At 40.3% G+C, this 17,215-nt stretch overlaps 1 protein-coding gene across 1 annotated transcript in view; it reads left to right on the plus strand.

The window, feature by feature from the left end:
- ROS1 (ROS proto-oncogene 1, receptor tyrosine kinase) overlaps positions 1–17,215 on the plus strand; it is a gene marked incomplete at both ends in the record, with an annotated part of 71,573 nt that overhangs the window by 47,429 nt on the left and 6,929 nt on the right. The window contains 8 exons of the mRNA XM_080615895.1: positions 44–179; positions 585–747; positions 1,013–1,077; positions 3,727–3,856; positions 4,601–4,692; positions 5,323–5,526; positions 6,627–6,761; positions 14,104–14,267. Coding sequence (XP_080472021.1) covers positions 44–179; positions 585–747; positions 1,013–1,077; positions 3,727–3,856; positions 4,601–4,692; positions 5,323–5,526; positions 6,627–6,761; positions 14,104–14,267 — 1,089 coding nt within the window. The remainder of the gene's footprint in view (positions 1–43; positions 180–584; positions 748–1,012; positions 1,078–3,726; positions 3,857–4,600; positions 4,693–5,322; positions 5,527–6,626; positions 6,762–14,103; positions 14,268–17,215) is intronic.

A 17,215-nucleotide genomic window follows, 5' to 3' on the forward strand; every position in this document is an offset into this window, starting at 1 on the left:
GCTCTCAGAGTAAAATATCTGATGGTCTGCTTTTCTGTTCCAGTATGGCACCAAAGATGGAAATCCAGAAAAAAGGCTTTGCCTGGACAGATAGTGTTTATCAAAGAAGATAAAGAACTAGCTCAACTCAGAGGCATGATTGATACAGTGGGATTAGCCAATGCCTGTTATGCTGTAAGGTATGTCCTTGGAGAAAATGTATTTTCAGGACAAAAACACCTAAAAGGGCTTCCATGGACTAGTTTTCACCATCCCTGACACCTCAAGGTGGAGTTAAGGGCTGCATCTGCACTGAAAGGCGGACCTGCTTGTAAGTAGGCTCTGCCATGCTGGTTCTCTGGCATGCACCCTGGCCTGGATTGCCCCTAACCCACCCTACGTGTTAATGTTGGCAAGAAATGCAGATGAATGGGGAAGGAAGACCTGATGTTTTCCAATAACTTCCAAAATATTTAGGCTTCACCTGAGCCTCCCTTACATGTATCTGATGAGACAACTAGTTCCAGATTCACGTAAGGAAGAATTTTAATAACATTTCAAACATTCTTAGGTATGAACAAATGACCAGTATTGCTGTTTTGTAGCATTCTTCCTTCTCAAGCAGAGATTGAATCATTGCCAGCTTTCCCTCGTGACAAACTGAACTTACACAAATTGTTAGGAAGCGGAGCATTTGGAGAGGTGTATGAAGGCACTGCAGTAGATATCCTGTCAGATGGAAGTGGAGAATCTAAAGTAGCAGTCAAGGTAATAGCAGCTTTGTATTTCTCTGACAATGGAATGTGATGTATAGAGAGATTTGGCTCAGAGGTTATACCACAGAAGCAGGTGTTGAGAGTTTTGGGTGTTTTCTTGCAGTTAAGCTTAGAGCTGAGCCTAACTCCTTGTAACAAATGCTGGAAAATAACTTGTATTTAAGGCCGTGTCTATGTCTGATTGCTTTACTTAAGTGCCTTGTGATAATGATGGTGGTGACCTAAGTTTTATTACACTTCTGCTTTCTGTTGAGTAGACTTTGAAGAAAGGTGCAACAGACCACGAGAAGAGTGAATTCTTGAAGGAAGCACACTTAATGAGGTAGGGACAGCTTTGCCACTGGGTACCCTTCGAAGCCAGTATCATGTAAGGTTGGTAGTCTTCAAGAAGAATGAAAGCAATGCTTTTCTCTAAACGAATTGGCATTTTGGAGGTGTTCTCTTTCTGCTAAAACTTTAAGTCACTACTGATGAATCTTATGAAAATAAAGTTATAAATCTGATTAGCAAAATTTAAGATACAGACTGCAAGTTCAGTGTGCTCATATGAATGTACTGAGGTTTGCACTGGTGTAATTCAGTATCTTTACTCCCCTAAAACTAAGTTAGTCTTTAAAGGCAATTGGGCAACATTTGGCTAATCTCATTTTACCAGAATAAACATATCAAAACAGGGTGATGCCTTGCAGCTTCGACTTACAGTGGAAATTGCTTTTTAAAAAATGTGCATACTTACCACTAGAGGCTGCCACACACCCCTTCTATTGAGACAGACTTCAAAAAATAATGCATCTCTCACCAGGGCGAGAATTTCACACGGAAAAGTCTGTGTGTCACCTGGAAATCTGGTTTTCCAGAGTATCCACAGAAACAAGTAGAAGTTCAGCTGAAGTTTTCATCTGGTGACATAAGACTGGGAGCATGGTTTAGTTTTCAGATGCATCTCTGCACCCCTCAGACTCTTACTTCATAAATGCAGAATTAGAAGCATCTTTTGAAAAATGAATTATTTTATACCCTGTACGTAGAAAATAGAGTGTTGTTAAATTTGAAATTGGTTTTCACAGCATCCTTTTTTTGTGTTTATATGTTTTTTAAAAAATGACTTGCATTATTGCCTTTTTCCACACACTGTACATTGAATGAAGTAAGAAGCTTATGAAAACCAAAATGGGACCATGCCATTAAAGTGTAAATTAATGACAAAGACTAAGTGTTGTGTGTAAACTTTCTGCAATTTATCTTCAGTCTATCAGTTAAGCTCCTGCTTCTGTGTAGTATTGAAATTATATGTAACCATTATTAAAGTCTCTGATGCTTCCCGAGTTCAGCTTTCTTGTTGCAGCTAATAATCCAAAACCAGAAACCCTGGAAAAAGATATAATTGGAAATTATTACATTTAAATGTAAACACTGATCTGGGCCACTATGTACAACAATACAACGAGACAGAAATGAAAAGAATTGAAAAAAAAGTTTAAATGTTTTATATTCCCAGTAATCATCAAGCAATTATTTAAAAATGGTATTTTTATATGCTTTAAATATTTTTCTTTCTTTTTCTTTCTTTTTTATTTTTTTACATGAAAAATTAATGATTTAATTCTCTTGTGGAGAGCTTAATGATATTCATCTGTAAGGTCTCATAAATGAAAACAAGGGCAGAAAGAAAAAATAAGCAGACCTGGTTGTTCACAAACCTTAATGTTAGATATTTAAATACAACTTTTATTTTGCTTCCTTTTTGGATGTTCATTAAAATGTGGACTACAATGTTACGCATACTGTTCCAGTTAAGCAAGGACTATTTGTTTTTTCTATTATTGCACTGCAGCAATGGGGAAATTGAGTTGTCTGTATTTCGAAAACTCGTTTGATAATGGTCATTGGCAAGTCATTTGTGTACAAATATATGTAGCAATTTCTTCTGTGTATCCATCACTTGGGAAGTAAGGAATGACAGCTCAGTGGAGAAAGGTCTGTGTGAGTTGTAAGGAGACTGCCAGGTGCTCCTTCCCCTCTCTTTGTTCTTGAGAGTGCCAAAGTTTGTCTGATTGAGAAATATGTGCTCGGGGCAGGGGCGTAGGGGGTGGCGGGAGGGGGAGAGGGAAGTGTCAAATTCAAAATCAGCTTTTTGCTGAAGTCTTTGCCCACACCTAAGATTATGTGATTTGAAAGAGGTTAGAATGAGAATGCCCCTCTGTTTTATTTGTTTGTTTACACTAGTGCATTTGACAGCATTTTGGACACCATCAGCTGTCCCGAGTCAAGTTTCTCTGACTGCTGATCTAAGTACTTTCACGCAGCCGTGGAAAAAGGAAACCATTTTCTAACACAAGAAATGTGATTGCAAAAACATGGGCACTGATAGGAGCAATAAATGTTCTTCATTCTTTGAGAAGTGCTAGATCTGAGAGTGCTGATTGCTCTGTGGTAATCCCTATCTTTTTGGACACACCTTGTGCATATTTTGTTTCTCTTGAAAACATTCTGTAAGAAACAGTTCTCCTCTAAATTGTAAGATAATATGTAGCACCTTGTGCTTGTACCTTTCTCCGCATTTCTCTGAATCAGCAGTTCTACTGGGAATATAGTAGTAAAAGTACTCTATCAAAATAATACAAGTACCTTTAATATACAGGTGGCAATTCATGTTATTCTTAGATAAGATTGCCATTTGCCTACCATTTTTTGCTTCCTAGGGATGTGAAGAAGTGTACTTTTAATATCCATGCATGCATTAGATTGCCCAACATCATGCAGTGTAAGCCTGTGTTTTGAAAGGGTGTCTCTGAACTCTCCCCGTGACTGAGCAAATCTCTCACTCTGAGTTACTAAATCATGTTGCTGGTAGAGGCAGGATTGTAAAGGCCAAACTGTTCATTCATTGCTTGCAGCTATATACACTTTACTAGCTATCAATCAGCTGGATTTCTCGTATGTAATCTTACAGTTGTTTCCTTCTCTTTAGTAAATTTGATCACCCTCACATTCTGAAGCTACTTGGTGTGTGCCTGTTAAATGAACCTCAGTACCTTATACTGGAGCTAATGGAAGGAGGGGATCTACTTAGCTATTTACGAGCAGCCAGAAAGCAAAAGGTAGGATAAAGACCATAAGACACATGGTTTTAACCTGCAACTGCCCACAGATTTGCAGTTTTTCCCTTTCTCAAGAAGTGGACTGCATAGTCCAGCCATACAGAAGATAGAGATGTACCTCTGCCTGTATCCTGAATTTTTTTTAGGAGGAAAGAGGAGAAAATAATAAAGAATAAATGTTTTTAATTCAGTATTTTTTTCCAGTTTGCATGCAGATTAATAATTTGGATGGTAGAATTGTAGGTCAAAAGTACTCAACACTGAAATTGTATAGCATCATAGCAATTGTCAAGTTCATTTACACGATCAGATCAAATGTACAGTCAGTATTGAATTCTACTGAAACGTATATATGTGTATTCTATTAGAATAATATATTATACTGACTAATACAGAAGCACGAAAACCTGATCTGATAGTAGGAGGAAATTTTCAGGGTTTCATTTATTCCATTGTAATGAAGAAACAATTCTTAAGGTCCCAGGATATTCTTGGCCCTAAATCAAGGAACAGGAGGTGTTCACCTGTCTTGCAGTGCAGTGATTTGGCAGTTTACCCTGACAGAATTTAGCATGCATTTTATTGACTTACAGAGATTTTGCACCTGTGCTTTACATGTTTTGGAAAGATTCTATACATTTCAAATGAGGAAACAATGTCATCTTTGCAGAGAGAGGTTGTCATTCTGAGTTTGTAAAGCTGGAAGACATGCATAACTTCCGTCTTTGTTTCTTGTATCTTCAGAGTCCTTTACTGACAGTGACTGACCTCTTGGATATATGTTTGGATATTTGCAAAGGCTGTGTCTATTTAGAGAAAATGCATTTTATACACAGGTACAGAACTTAATTCCTTCGTCTTCCAAGGTTTCCCCACAATATACAGACTGCATGTCTTACCTTGGAAAAAAATGCCTAGAAAGATGTCACAATGTATCAGGGAAGGTGAGAGCTCTGTAGTTAAAATTCAATGTTAACGCTTTTCTGCTAAAAATCACTTACAGTTCTCTGACAAAATAGTGAGATCTAAGATCTAAATCCAGGACTTATTGCACCCTAGGCAAGAATTATATCCTGTGCAAAAGAAAAGGGCAAGTGGGAGATCCATTTACTGTTTTCATCTGCCTAATGGGTAGCCGGGGAGGACAAAGAGCCAGACTTTTCCCAGAGATGCACATGAAAAAGCTGAGAAGCAACAGGCACAAGTTAAAGCAAAGGAAATTAGATAATATTGTTCACAATGTGCAGGATCGGTCACTGGAACAGGTTGTCCTGAGGAGTTGTGTCACCTCCAGTCTTGCAGATATGCAAAATTTAACTGGGTGAGGCCTAAGCCACTTGATCTGACCTCGAAGGTGACACTGCTCTGAAGAGAGGCCTAAAACCAGATGATGTCCAGAGGTCTCTCCTGACCTGAGTTTTTCTGCAATGCTAACTCCATCCTCTCGTTTCTGCCTTGCAAACCAGGGACCTGGCTGCTCGCAACTGCCTTGTGTCTACGAAGGAATATGAGAGCTCTTCCCGGATAGTAAAGATCGGTGATTTTGGACTTGCCAGAGATATCTATAAAAATGATTATTATAGGAAAAGAGGAGAAGGTTTACTCCCTGTGAGATGGATGGCTCCTGAAAGCCTCATTGATGGTGTCTTTACAAATCGCTCTGATGTCTGGTGAGTAACAGCAGCCACAGAACTGTGTGTCATACTAAGTCCCACAGCAAGAAAATACTGGTTTACAAGAGGAATGATAAGGTTGAATATTGCCATCTTTAACAATTTCTAGGTTAAGGCAGATTTCCTCTTAAGTGATATTTTAATGAGCTAATGAAGAGTTTGGCACAAGACAGTACCTATATGGATGTATTTCTTAATCCTTTGAGCTCTAGGTTTGGATTCTGGTTGGGAAGAACTAGTGTCACTCAATCAAAGAATTTTTTACTAGGCTCACAATGTGGTCTTTGCTTGATTAGTCAGTGAATTTACTACCTGCATGCTGATCCATTTTGTTCTCCATTAGTTTAATTGGTATTTCCTTTATACAGTCAAATACTTCCTCCATACCATTTCACCTTCTTCTGGTGACTTCTTTATTTTGAAGTACATATTTTTCTGCATCATCACAGGGGAAGGTGGAGGTTTACTTAAGGTAAATTCAAGTGGGTTTCAGTTTATGATGAAGAAGCAGAGACCCACTGTCGGGATGCATGGAAAAAAACCCCACCCCAAATCAGATCCATTAAACCCAACATTCACACAAGTTTTGATTTTGGAAGCCATAGGTAGTCATGGTGGGTTATAGCTCACCAATTTTGTCCAAGTCCTCAGCCCTTCAGCCTGTCCATTTGACTGCCACACATTCATCTAAGCAAGTTGTTTAGTGCTCTATGCCAAACCAAATATGGTGCTGATCGCTTTGTGAGTGGTGCTTAGGAGAACTTCTCTTTCCATTCTCTACAACACCTCTAGATATTTCTAAACACTTGCTTAAGTGAGGACATGCTCAATCAAAGAGTGTTGCCCAGGGAAGCTGTGGGCAGTCAGTGACTTCTAAGCTGCATCTTGGTAAGTCTGGGAAAGCGTGTTAGTTCTACACATTTATTTTAGCTATTCCAGAGGCTGGACATCTGAATTGTTTCACAACAAATTGAAACTTCTTACTCTTAATTTTTCTAACAGAGTCTTACTCTTAGGTTAGACACATTTTAGATGTTGACAGAAAGATTGTTCATAATGACTATGATAATTATTTTTTGTTGTTGTTTGTTTCTTAGGGCTTTTGGAGTCTTAGTGTGGGAAACATTAACTTTGGGTCAACAACCCTATCCAGGTTTCTCCAATACAGAAGTTTTACACCATGTACGGTCAGGAGGAACGCTGGAATTTCCAAACAATTGTTCTGATGACCTGTAAGTTAATTTTGTTCAAATGCTGTTGATAATATTCACAAGAAACAAGAGACTTACTGCCAGGTGACCATCACTTTGAATGCTACTTATATCCAAGCAGGGTTCAACATCCTCCATTTGTTTTTTCAGATAAAAGAGGTAGCACTTGTAGCTACCAGCCTGCTACTAATTCGTCCAGTAGTGGAGCCTGTGAGTAAGAACTTAAGTGTTCAAGCTGAATGGTGGATATTGGTCTTTTAAATGGGATTTCAAAGACATAATAAAGTCAGTCTTGGGCATGAATCTGGTAATAACGTGATAACAGACTGAGAATGCCTGTCTGGCTTAAAGTTAAGATGCCTTTAAGAAAGAAATTATGGGCCCCTGCACACCATGTACCTGTGATAGCAGATATAATTGTCTTTCTCAATGGCAGCTGCAGGAATTTGGCTAATATTAGAACATTTGTGGAAAATAAATTGTGCCCTCTTTGCAGATATAACACTTACAAAAGCCATTAAGAAAGGCTAAAGCAGTACAGGAAAAGAAAAGTCTGCAATTCTGGATGGTCTTTAGCTGAGCTAGATAAACAAAGCTTTCTATTTCCATTTGTGTCTTGAGCACAAAATTCAGGTTTAATTGCAAAATCATTGCAATGAAAAAAATAAAATTAATACATATAGGGAATCAAACCCATACAGGGAGAGGTGTTCCCACATGACATCCTTGTCTCTAAATTGGAGAGACATCAATTTGATGGGTGGACCACTCAGTGGATAAAGAACTGGCTGGATGGCCACACATAACGGGTTGTGGTCAATGGCTCGATGTCCAGCTGGAGACCAATAACGAGTGGTGTCCCTCAGGGATCAGTGTTGGGACCGGTCTTGTTCAACATCTTTGTCGGTGACATGGACAGTGGGGTTGAGTGCGCCCTCAGCAAGTTTGCCAATGACACCAAGCTGTGTGGTTCGGTTGATACGCCGGAGGGAAGGGATGCCATCCAGAGGGACCTTGACACACTTGTGAGGTGGGCTGATGCCAACCTTATGAAGTTTAACCATGACAAGTGCAAGGTCCTACACCTGGTTTGGAGCAATCCCAGGCACAGCTACAGGTTGGGCAGAGAAAAGATTCAGAGCAGCCCTGCAGAGAAGGACTTGGGGGTGTTGGTTGATAAGAAAACGAACATGAGCTGGCAGTGTGCGCTCGTGGCCTAGAAAGACAACTGTATTCTGGGCTGCATCAAGAGGAGCATGACCAGCAGGTTGAAGGAGGTGATCCTGCCCCTCTACTCTGCTCTCGTCAGACCTCATTTGGAGTATTGTGTGCAGTTCTGGTGTTCTCAACATAAAAAGAACATGGAACTGTTGGAAGAAGTCCAGAGGAGGGCCACGAGGATGATCAGGGGGCTGGAGCACCTCCCGTATGAAGACAGGCTGAGAAAGTTGGGGCTGTTCAGCATGGAGAAGAGAAGGCTGCGTGGAGACCTCATAGCAGCCTTCCAGTATCTGAAAGTGGGTTATAAGGATGCTGGGGATGGGCTCTTCATTAGGGACTGTAGTGATAGATCAACGACCTGGATGAGGGAACTGAATGTACCCTCAGCAAGTTCGCTGATGACACTAAACTGGGAGGAGTGGCTGACACACCAGAAGGCTGTGTTGCCATTCAGTGAGACCTGGACAGGCTGGAGAGTTGGGTGGGGAGAAACTTGATGAAATTCAACAAGGGCAAGTGTAGAGTCTTGCATCTGGGGAGGAACAACCCCATGTACCAGGACAGGCTGGGGGTTGACCTGCTGGAAAGTAGTGAAGGGGAAAGGGACCTGGGGGTCCTGGTGGACAGGAGGATGACCATGAGCCAGCACTGTGCCCTTGTGGCCAAGAAGGCCAATGGCATCCTAGGGTGCATTAGAAAGGGGGTGGTCAGTAGGTCAAGAGAGGTTCTCCTCCCCCTCTACTCTGCCTTGGTGAGACCGCACCTGGAATATTGTGTCCAGTTCTGGGCCCCTCAGTTCAAGAAGGACAGGGACCTGCTGGAGAGAGTCCAGCGCAGAGCAACTAAGATGATTAAGGGAGTGGAGCATCTCCCTTATGAGGAGAGGCTGAGGGAGCTGGGTCTCTTTAGCCTGCAGAAGAAGAGACTGAGGGGTGACCTCATCAATGCTTACAAATATGTAAAGGGTGTCAGGATGATGGAGCTAGGATTTTCTCAGTGATGTCCAGTGACAGGACAAGGGGTAATGGGTGTAAACTGGAGCATAAGAGCTTCCATGTGAACATCAGGAAAAACTTCTTTACTGTGAGAGTGACAGAGCACTAGAACAGGTTGCCCAGGGGGGTTGTGGAATCTCCTACGTTGGAGATATTCAAGGCCCGGCTGGACAAGTTCCTGTGTGATGTACTCTAGGTTACCCTGCTCTTGCAGGGGGGTTGGACTAGATGATCTTTTGAGGTCCCTTCCAACCCTTGGGATTCTGTGATTCTGTGATAGGACAAGGGGTAACGGGTTAAAACTTAAACAGGGGAAGTTTAGATTGTATATAAGGAAGAAGTTCTTTACTGTTAGGGTGGTGAGGCACTGGAATGGGGTGCCCAGGGAAGTTGTGAATGCTCCATCCCTGGCGGTGTTCAAGGCCAGGTTGGACAAAGCCTTGGGTGGCATGGTTTAGTGTGAGGTGTCCTTGCACATGGCAGGGAGGGGTGGAACTAAATGATCTTGAGGTCCTTTCCAACCCTAACTATTCTATAAAGCAGGAAGTCGAATCTAAGCCCAACAATCACTCAGTACTTTCATGTCTCAGTTCCTGTATCACCCACTCTGCATAAGCAGTCAGAGCAATGCACCTGGGAGTTGGCCCTAGAGATAGGAAAGGCTACTTAAAGTGCACAATTCTTACTCCTGGTGCTGAGAAAGTAGCTTGAGAATTATTCTGTGATTGGCAAGCCCAGATATCTGTGCTAGGTTTCAGATGAATTATCATGCTCTGAGTTCCAGAGAGGGTGATTATTTATCATTATGTAGATATAGCTGAAACACCATATCAGCAATAAACAAAAAAAAAACCCATGTGAGCTTTAGCACTTGGAGGAACTGAAAAACTGAAGAGATAAAGATTTTGTTTTAAGAACAGAGTGAAAACTGGAAGTCACAGAACAAACAAGAGCAAAGCAATTTCAGCTTCAATATTTTCTGCTGAAAAAGTTTTCCTCAAAAAATTGCTGACAGCTGTCCTGTGAATAAAAAAGCATAGGAGGTAATGTATATCCATGTACTAGTTTGATATTCAAGATCACACTAAGGCTTATAATTTACCTTTGAAACAAGTGACTGGATTTTCTGAAGCATCACGAAAACTGCTTGACATAATTTTTAAGGTCCCAGATTTTAAATTTAGTATATAGCAGGTAGGGCTTAACCACTGGTCTGCCTGTTGTAACTTGTAGGATCAGGGCCTAATAGCAGTAACTTAGTTTTTGAAAGCCAAGGGGCTGAGTGAGCTCTTAGACTCTTGTATCGTCTTTTATCTCATTTGGTGAACACTCAGCACCTGCATGAAGTTTCTGTCAGTAGCATAAATAGCTTTTTGCTACTTTGCTAGGTCATTAATGGCATGCTGGGATTCTTGACATTCCTGCTTCCCTCCCTGTGGTTTTGAACCTGCATCAGGACATCAGCAATCAGTAATTTTCTCCTCAGCACTTTGGCTTGCTCATTGTCATTTGACAAAACAAACCATCACTGATAGGAAGAGAGTTCAAAGGCCAAACTACTTCATATGAGAAGTGTTTAGGAATCTGTGGTGGGCTTACGCTGCAAGGGCATGTCAGGCTGACACAGAAACCTTGGGGTGTAAAAGCACTAAGGAAGTGGGATTGTTTTGTTTCGGGTTTGGTTTATTTTTCAGCAGGGGGGAGAAATTCCCCCCCCCCACTTCCACATGATGTTAATCCAGGGACTGCTCATCTGCTTTCCTCCAAAGAAGTGTGGATAGGTGACGCACGTTAGTAAATTGGAAAAGGGGCTTGGGGATCTATAAATGAGCCACATTAATTGAAACATGATTTAGATATTAATGGCAGTACTTTTACAGTCAGAGATCCACACCTAGCACGGATACCTGGGTGAGCGGTTTGCATGCAAGAGCATGCTAAAGTTTGGACTGAACCGAGTTAATTTAACAGAGATCCTGGAAGTCTGTGGATTACAGTCAGAATCTGTACAAGCGTTGTGTGCTGCTTGCTCACTCAAAGCTGCAGTCTCACCAAATGCTCACTCCCATGCGAAGTTACATAACTGAGTTTGATAAAGAACCTTTAGATTGCTAACTAAGAGCTTCTGCTGTTTGGTTCCCGGAATGCCCTCCTAGAGGGATCTGGAAGGTGGAAGAGAAGTTCAGAAAGATGGAAGAGGGAAGTTCAGAAAGCATCAGATGAAAGCATGGGCTCTTCATCCCAACAGATTTTCTCCTTTTATAAGAAAATACCCACATCAATTATATTTTCCATTTCATGTGAGAGAAAATTGGTAATGTCCTGTAGCTTTTGTGCATTAAAGCTCATTTCAGGTATTGTTCACTCTATGAAACTCTACTGGACATGTGGTTACCAATTGTCCCATCCAGATAAAATACAGTTGTGAAGTGTATCTGTGTAGGGGTGCATCTAAGTGTACAGGCTAGTTCTTAAACCTAACATAAACCTTTAACTGATGTTGTGTTTGGATCTGTTATTTTTCATTCCTTCTTGGAAGGTTTTTCTTCATGAAGTAGGGGAATCCTCTGTGTCTATTCCTCATACTAGAGCAACGTGCTACTTACTAGCCCATGTTTGGCTCCGCCCAAAATATAAGAATGTGCTCAAGCTGTCATTCATGTACATCTCAGGATGTTAACCTGGCTTTCACCCTCTGACTGGACTCATGCTGATGCATTTCTGGGCTAGTGAAAGTTTGTGCCACTGACTTAAAACATTGGATGTCACAACATGCCTTGAAAGCTAACTATCATGCCACAAATAGCTGTCCATGAAAAATATGCAGATATATTCTGAGACAGCATGAACATTTTTGCCATTAGAAACCTAAATCCAATCTGACTGAAATACTTTGTGAACAATATCAGTTCTATCTGGTATTAATACGTTAAGCCACCAGGCAAGTAATTTGATTTAGGAACTAAGAATATGGATTGTCATTAAAATGAGAAAATTCCAGTTCTGAATGTCTTGGCAGCAGTGAATATGCCCACTTGATAACAAATGGCTTTTGTTTTTGTGTGGGGACAACGAGCTGAATGGTTTTATAAAGCAGATTGTCCAGTAAAATAATAGTTATTTAAGAAATAGATTGGTTTTAGGAATACAAAAATGTTCAGAATCCACATTTGTCATGTTTATGTTTCATAAATGAAAAGAATGTAGATTTAGGTTTTATATAAGGAAGAATTTTTTTATTATGAGAGTGGTGAGGCACTGGCACAGGTTGCCCAGAGAAGCTGTGGCTGCCCCATCCCTGGCAGTGTTCAAGGCCAAGCTGGAGGGGGCTTTGAGCAACCTGGTCTTGTGGAAGGTGTCCCTACCCATGGCAGGTCTTTAAGGTCCCTTCCAACCCAAACCATTCCATGTGTCTATTACTTATGTATTATTTCTTGTTTCTTTCTCCCTCTGCTGGCCTGTAGCTGTCTGTTTCTTGCTTTCTGTTGATTCGGAGAAAACTCGTATAATTTTTGCCTTTGATGAGAATACTTGCTCCTACTTGTTTTGGTCCTCACTGTTAGAAAAGCAGTGTATTCAGCCAGCTCTTTTACTTCATTGCTACACCTGGCATGAGGCTCTTCTCATGAGAGCTCAAGTGCTAAGCTGGAGCAGAGCACCTGAACTTCTGTTATCCTACTAACCAGGATGACCAGAAAGCAGATTGTTTGGCTTCCAGCATCCAAGGCTGGCTTTCAAATTCAGTGTGATCCAGACACTTTACTGGCAGCAGAAGGAAAGTCAGAGTTATTTCACCTAATTTTGAGTTCTATTCAGTACTTTTCCATCCATATTTTCAGTGTTATCAATAACCAGTGCACCTGAAAGTAAGCTAATGAAGTGATTGAGAGCTTTTGTAAGTCACTACTGCTTTTTAGATTCTTAACATGGATTTTCAAAATTTCATTGGATCCTCTCAAAAACCAGAATCACTTTGTCCAGCTCTACAAAAACGATACAGGTCATTGAAAAGTGGTCCTGAAACAATTTTTCTACTCACATTTCTCACCCAACACCAATATTTTAGTGAAAAATATCACTGAAAAATCAGAAGTCAAGAGATTTTTCCCACCTGTCATGAAGGCTTTTGTAGAACACTCAATTGTGCTGAAGGACAGTAGTCTCCTTTTTAAGATGGATAAGCAAGGATCTGAGCAAGCCAATTCATTTCACATAACGCCTTGTATCACATAGCAGTAGGTCTGGGAGGCTGTTTGTCAGAGGAGGATTTGAACTTAGGGCTTAGAGGTGAATACTCCACATTCCAGTAGCAGCTTCCTGAACTCACCTTTTACTAGCTGCTAAACACTGCTCTCTGGCTTTGAGACTCTAAGACCTCCCTCTACTCACAACACTTAGCATGTCCAGAGGCTGGCTGTGTTTTGGTTTTCTACCTGGCTCCCCTGACTTTTGTAGGATCTGGTTTTGTGTAGCCCGGGCTCACCCTGAGTAAGCAATGATAAATCAGCCCTATCCTTTAGACAAACAGGAGGGGCAGTTTCCCACTGAATAGTACAGATAGTGTACAAGGTGGGCTAAGAACCCTGAACCCGGAGGAAACTCATATCATTTTTGCCTTTGATGAGAAAACTTGCTCGTATTTGTTTTGGTCTGGAGACAGAAGTCTAAATTAACCCTTTCTGTGCTGGAGCTTTTGCCTTGAACTTCTCATAAATTTGAGGTGGCGTGAGTTGAAGAAGGATTAAATAGACTGGTAGCCTCAGGTTCATTTCTGATTTTAGATAGCTTTTCTTTTTTTCTGTGAGAGAATCAGCTCCTTGTCTGCTTTCTTAGAAGCCATTGGTGACTTCCTTAGTGAAGATATTAATGAGTTTTCTTTTGTTCTTTTTTTTTAATACGTTATAGCTGCTTCCAATCTCAAAATATCTCTTTGGAAAATTAGAATCATTCATAGGGAGTATTCCTGACAAATGATCTTTAATTAGCTTTCCCTTCAACAGCTGATGATAATGTTTGTACAACATATAAAGTTTTCAGAAGTTGAAAATCTAGGCTGGACTTGTTTCTCAGATGATTTAATGGTAAGTGTTGAGGTGAATGATTTTATTACCTTTAATGCTTGCCTTTTAACAATTTTTTTTCTCCAGATGTGACTTAATGACAAGATGCTGGGCCCAAGAACCTCACAACAGACCTACTTTCTCTTACATTCAAGACAAACTGCAAGAGGTAAGACACTCTCCGCTGTCCTTCATCCACTACCTAGAAGACAAAGAGGCAGCAACTGGAGTCATCAATCAAGCTTTTGAAGGTGAGTCTGGGCCAGCACTTGCTGTCCCCATAACCTTTTCCTCATGAACAAAGTGGGATTCAGCAGTTCTTTTCATCGCATTTGTCACTGCCTCAAATGCTATACCTATAAAATGGGAACAGCAAAGATTTACCTGCTAATGAACTTGTAAAGATTCATCAGGTGCTGTTAAGTATGATGCATTAGGTAAAACATATATAAGATTACCAAGCAAAAAGACCCCTTGTGAAGTTGCAACTAGCCCGCCTCACAGTGACATCCATCTTGCGTTTATATTTTTGATACTTCATGACCCTGTTCTGCTAAAGTAAATGCTTAAGTTCCTTGTACACCCAGAAGAGCTTTAGAAGGCTTCTGGGTGAAAACCTGTTCCCATTTGGGAGACATCTACTCCCTCTCCATCAGCTAAACATGGCAGGTGTTTACTTTAGGAATACTGAATTGGTAGTTGCCTGATAGTGAGGCATAAATTAGGTGCCTAAGCAAGGCATTCTTTATTCCAGCCTGAACTATGAGAGCTCTAGCCTGGAGACACATTATGCCTGTGCTCTGCATACTATGAATGAATGAAATTAGGTGATGTTAGGGAAAATATGCTTAAGACATGAGACACAACAGATTCCAATTATATGAGAACATTAAGGTTGTGAAGACAGGAATTAAAAAAGAAAAGAAAAGGTGATGCTAAATTTGAAGTTGTCTGTGCAACTGTAATTTAAATTATCTAAACATGGAAATGAGCATCCTGACTGGGACAGAACAAGAACTTTTCACATATTGCAGTAATTCCTGACTGGCTAAGTCTTGAGAACAAGTGAAGCCTTGGTAAACAATGTGGTCTGAAAATCTGCAAAAAAGGGAAGTTTTTACCAGTTGAAATACATCACTTTTAGTTCACATGGTGTGGTTTGGGTTTTTTTTTGTTTGATTGGTTGGTTTTGTTTGGTTTTTTTTTAAATTTAATCTGTTTGAATTCTATGGTTTTCAAATAAAAAAAAATTTCTTGTTAAAAGAATTACTTTTCATTCCAAAATACCCAAAGCCTAGTTGTTTTAAAATGTTTAAGGGCTTTGTTTTGGTTTGGTTGTGTGGGGTCTTTTTTGTTTGTTTGTTTGTTTGTTTGTTTTCTTTACAAAATGTTATTGAACTAGGAACTCACCTAGCTTCATAAATAGTTTTGGTACACCAATACTTTTGATTTCCTAAAAATTTCCTAATCCATTTCAGGAATGATGCAGTACTCAATTCCACAACTGCATAGTAGTATTTCTACAGGATTCTACATATATTCAATTCACTGGCATTGAATATTTGCTATTTTGCTAATGTTTATAATTTGCTTTATGAATCTTTATCCTATAGCTTTACAAGTGTCTGTTCATCCCCATTGTGATTTCTCTCTATGTCAGATCCAGTCTATGTATGACATGTTTATATGTCATTACAAGACTAAAGACTTTATATGGACATAGTAGGACCAAAGTAAGCCACCACTGATAAACTATCATTTCTTGGTTTTTTTAACAGCAGATTTCGCACCCTTATTCTATAATGAAAAGCTTTGGGTATTTGCATGTACTGTAATTTCCTGCTTTCTCTAAGTGTATCTTTGCTCTCAAGAGTGTAGTTTAGGAAAGAGATACTTAATCTGGCACAAATCTAAGCCTGGCATTAGCTCAGGAAAGGAATACAGTCAATTAATTAGGCACTGTGCCTGAGCTAATAGGTCTTACCTTTTGGATGAACTTTATCTCACCTAAAAGCAGCTGTCTAGAAGCTTGACGTCTCATCTAAGATACTCTTCTAGATATCCCTGTAGTCAGGAGCAGAAACAGACATCTGCAGAGTCAAAACTCTGATGTTTAATTTTCAGATGGCCACAGGAACACAATATCCGCTGCACACAGGGCTGTACTGATTTGGCTATTTTGATCTACTCCCGAGCTAATGCGGTTTCCTAACTTAGACATCTTTGCTCTGTGTTCCTTAACTCCACAGGCAACAGATGCACGAAAACTGAGGGAGTTAAGAAACTCCTGTTTCTTAACACAAACCAATTACATCAATATCTGTTAAAATCTTTCACAGGAATGAAGCTAAAATATGAGCCTGTCCTGCTGCTTGCAGTTGGGGAAAGAGGCTGGAATATAGGTTGTCATCATTTTAGTGGAGTAGGCCTGGCACAGATGTAACTTGCAAGAATTTTTAGCTCCAGTGCAAGTATCTGCTTAGCAAGGGCCAGCTAAGCATGATCTTTCCCCTGCTGTTAATTTCCTTGATGCAGGCAAACCATTACTGATTTGGTTGATATGACAAATACATATTCTTAACATAAAAAACATTATTTTGCCAAAATTAGAGATTCTGCCATGAGGCAGAGGTCACACAGAAAAGCCATTGCTTATATTTTTTTTTTTTTACCAGAGACAAAAATAGTGTTCTTAGAAGTGGCCAAGTTATTGAAAAGGAAAATATGGATTGAGGCTTCCATGAGAAGTTTCAGTTTGAATGGTTAATATTTGGAAAAACAGTTTACTACAGAAAATGTGGTTATATAATGGACTTCTAAGGCAGTCTTAATAATACTGGTACTCCATAATGTATATTTTATTCAGGGAATCTGTTGCCAGTGGTCACTTTTAAAGTCAGATTCTGTTAAGCCTGTTTATAATAACATAGTTGGTAAAATCTAGCCCACTGTGGTAAGCAGGGCAATTCAATGCAGGCAGAGCTTTGGCAGTAGCTCTCAGACACAGCCTGTTTTGCTCAACACACTCCGTCCTTGAGCCTTACCCTTTTCCCCACCAGCTGCCCTGTTTCTTCTTATGCCTTCCCCCTGTTCCTCCCTTTCCATAGGCTTTTCCCAGCTGTTGTTGCCACAGATCCACTGCTGGACCTTCACTGGGATGGGAAGACAAAGCAACTGTTTCCACGCCTCCATTCAATGT

Source organism: Psittacula echo, assembly GCF_963264785.1.
Source record: "Psittacula echo genome assembly, chromosome: 4".
Taxonomy (NCBI): Eukaryota; Metazoa; Chordata; class Aves; order Psittaciformes; family Psittacidae; genus Psittacula; species Psittacula echo.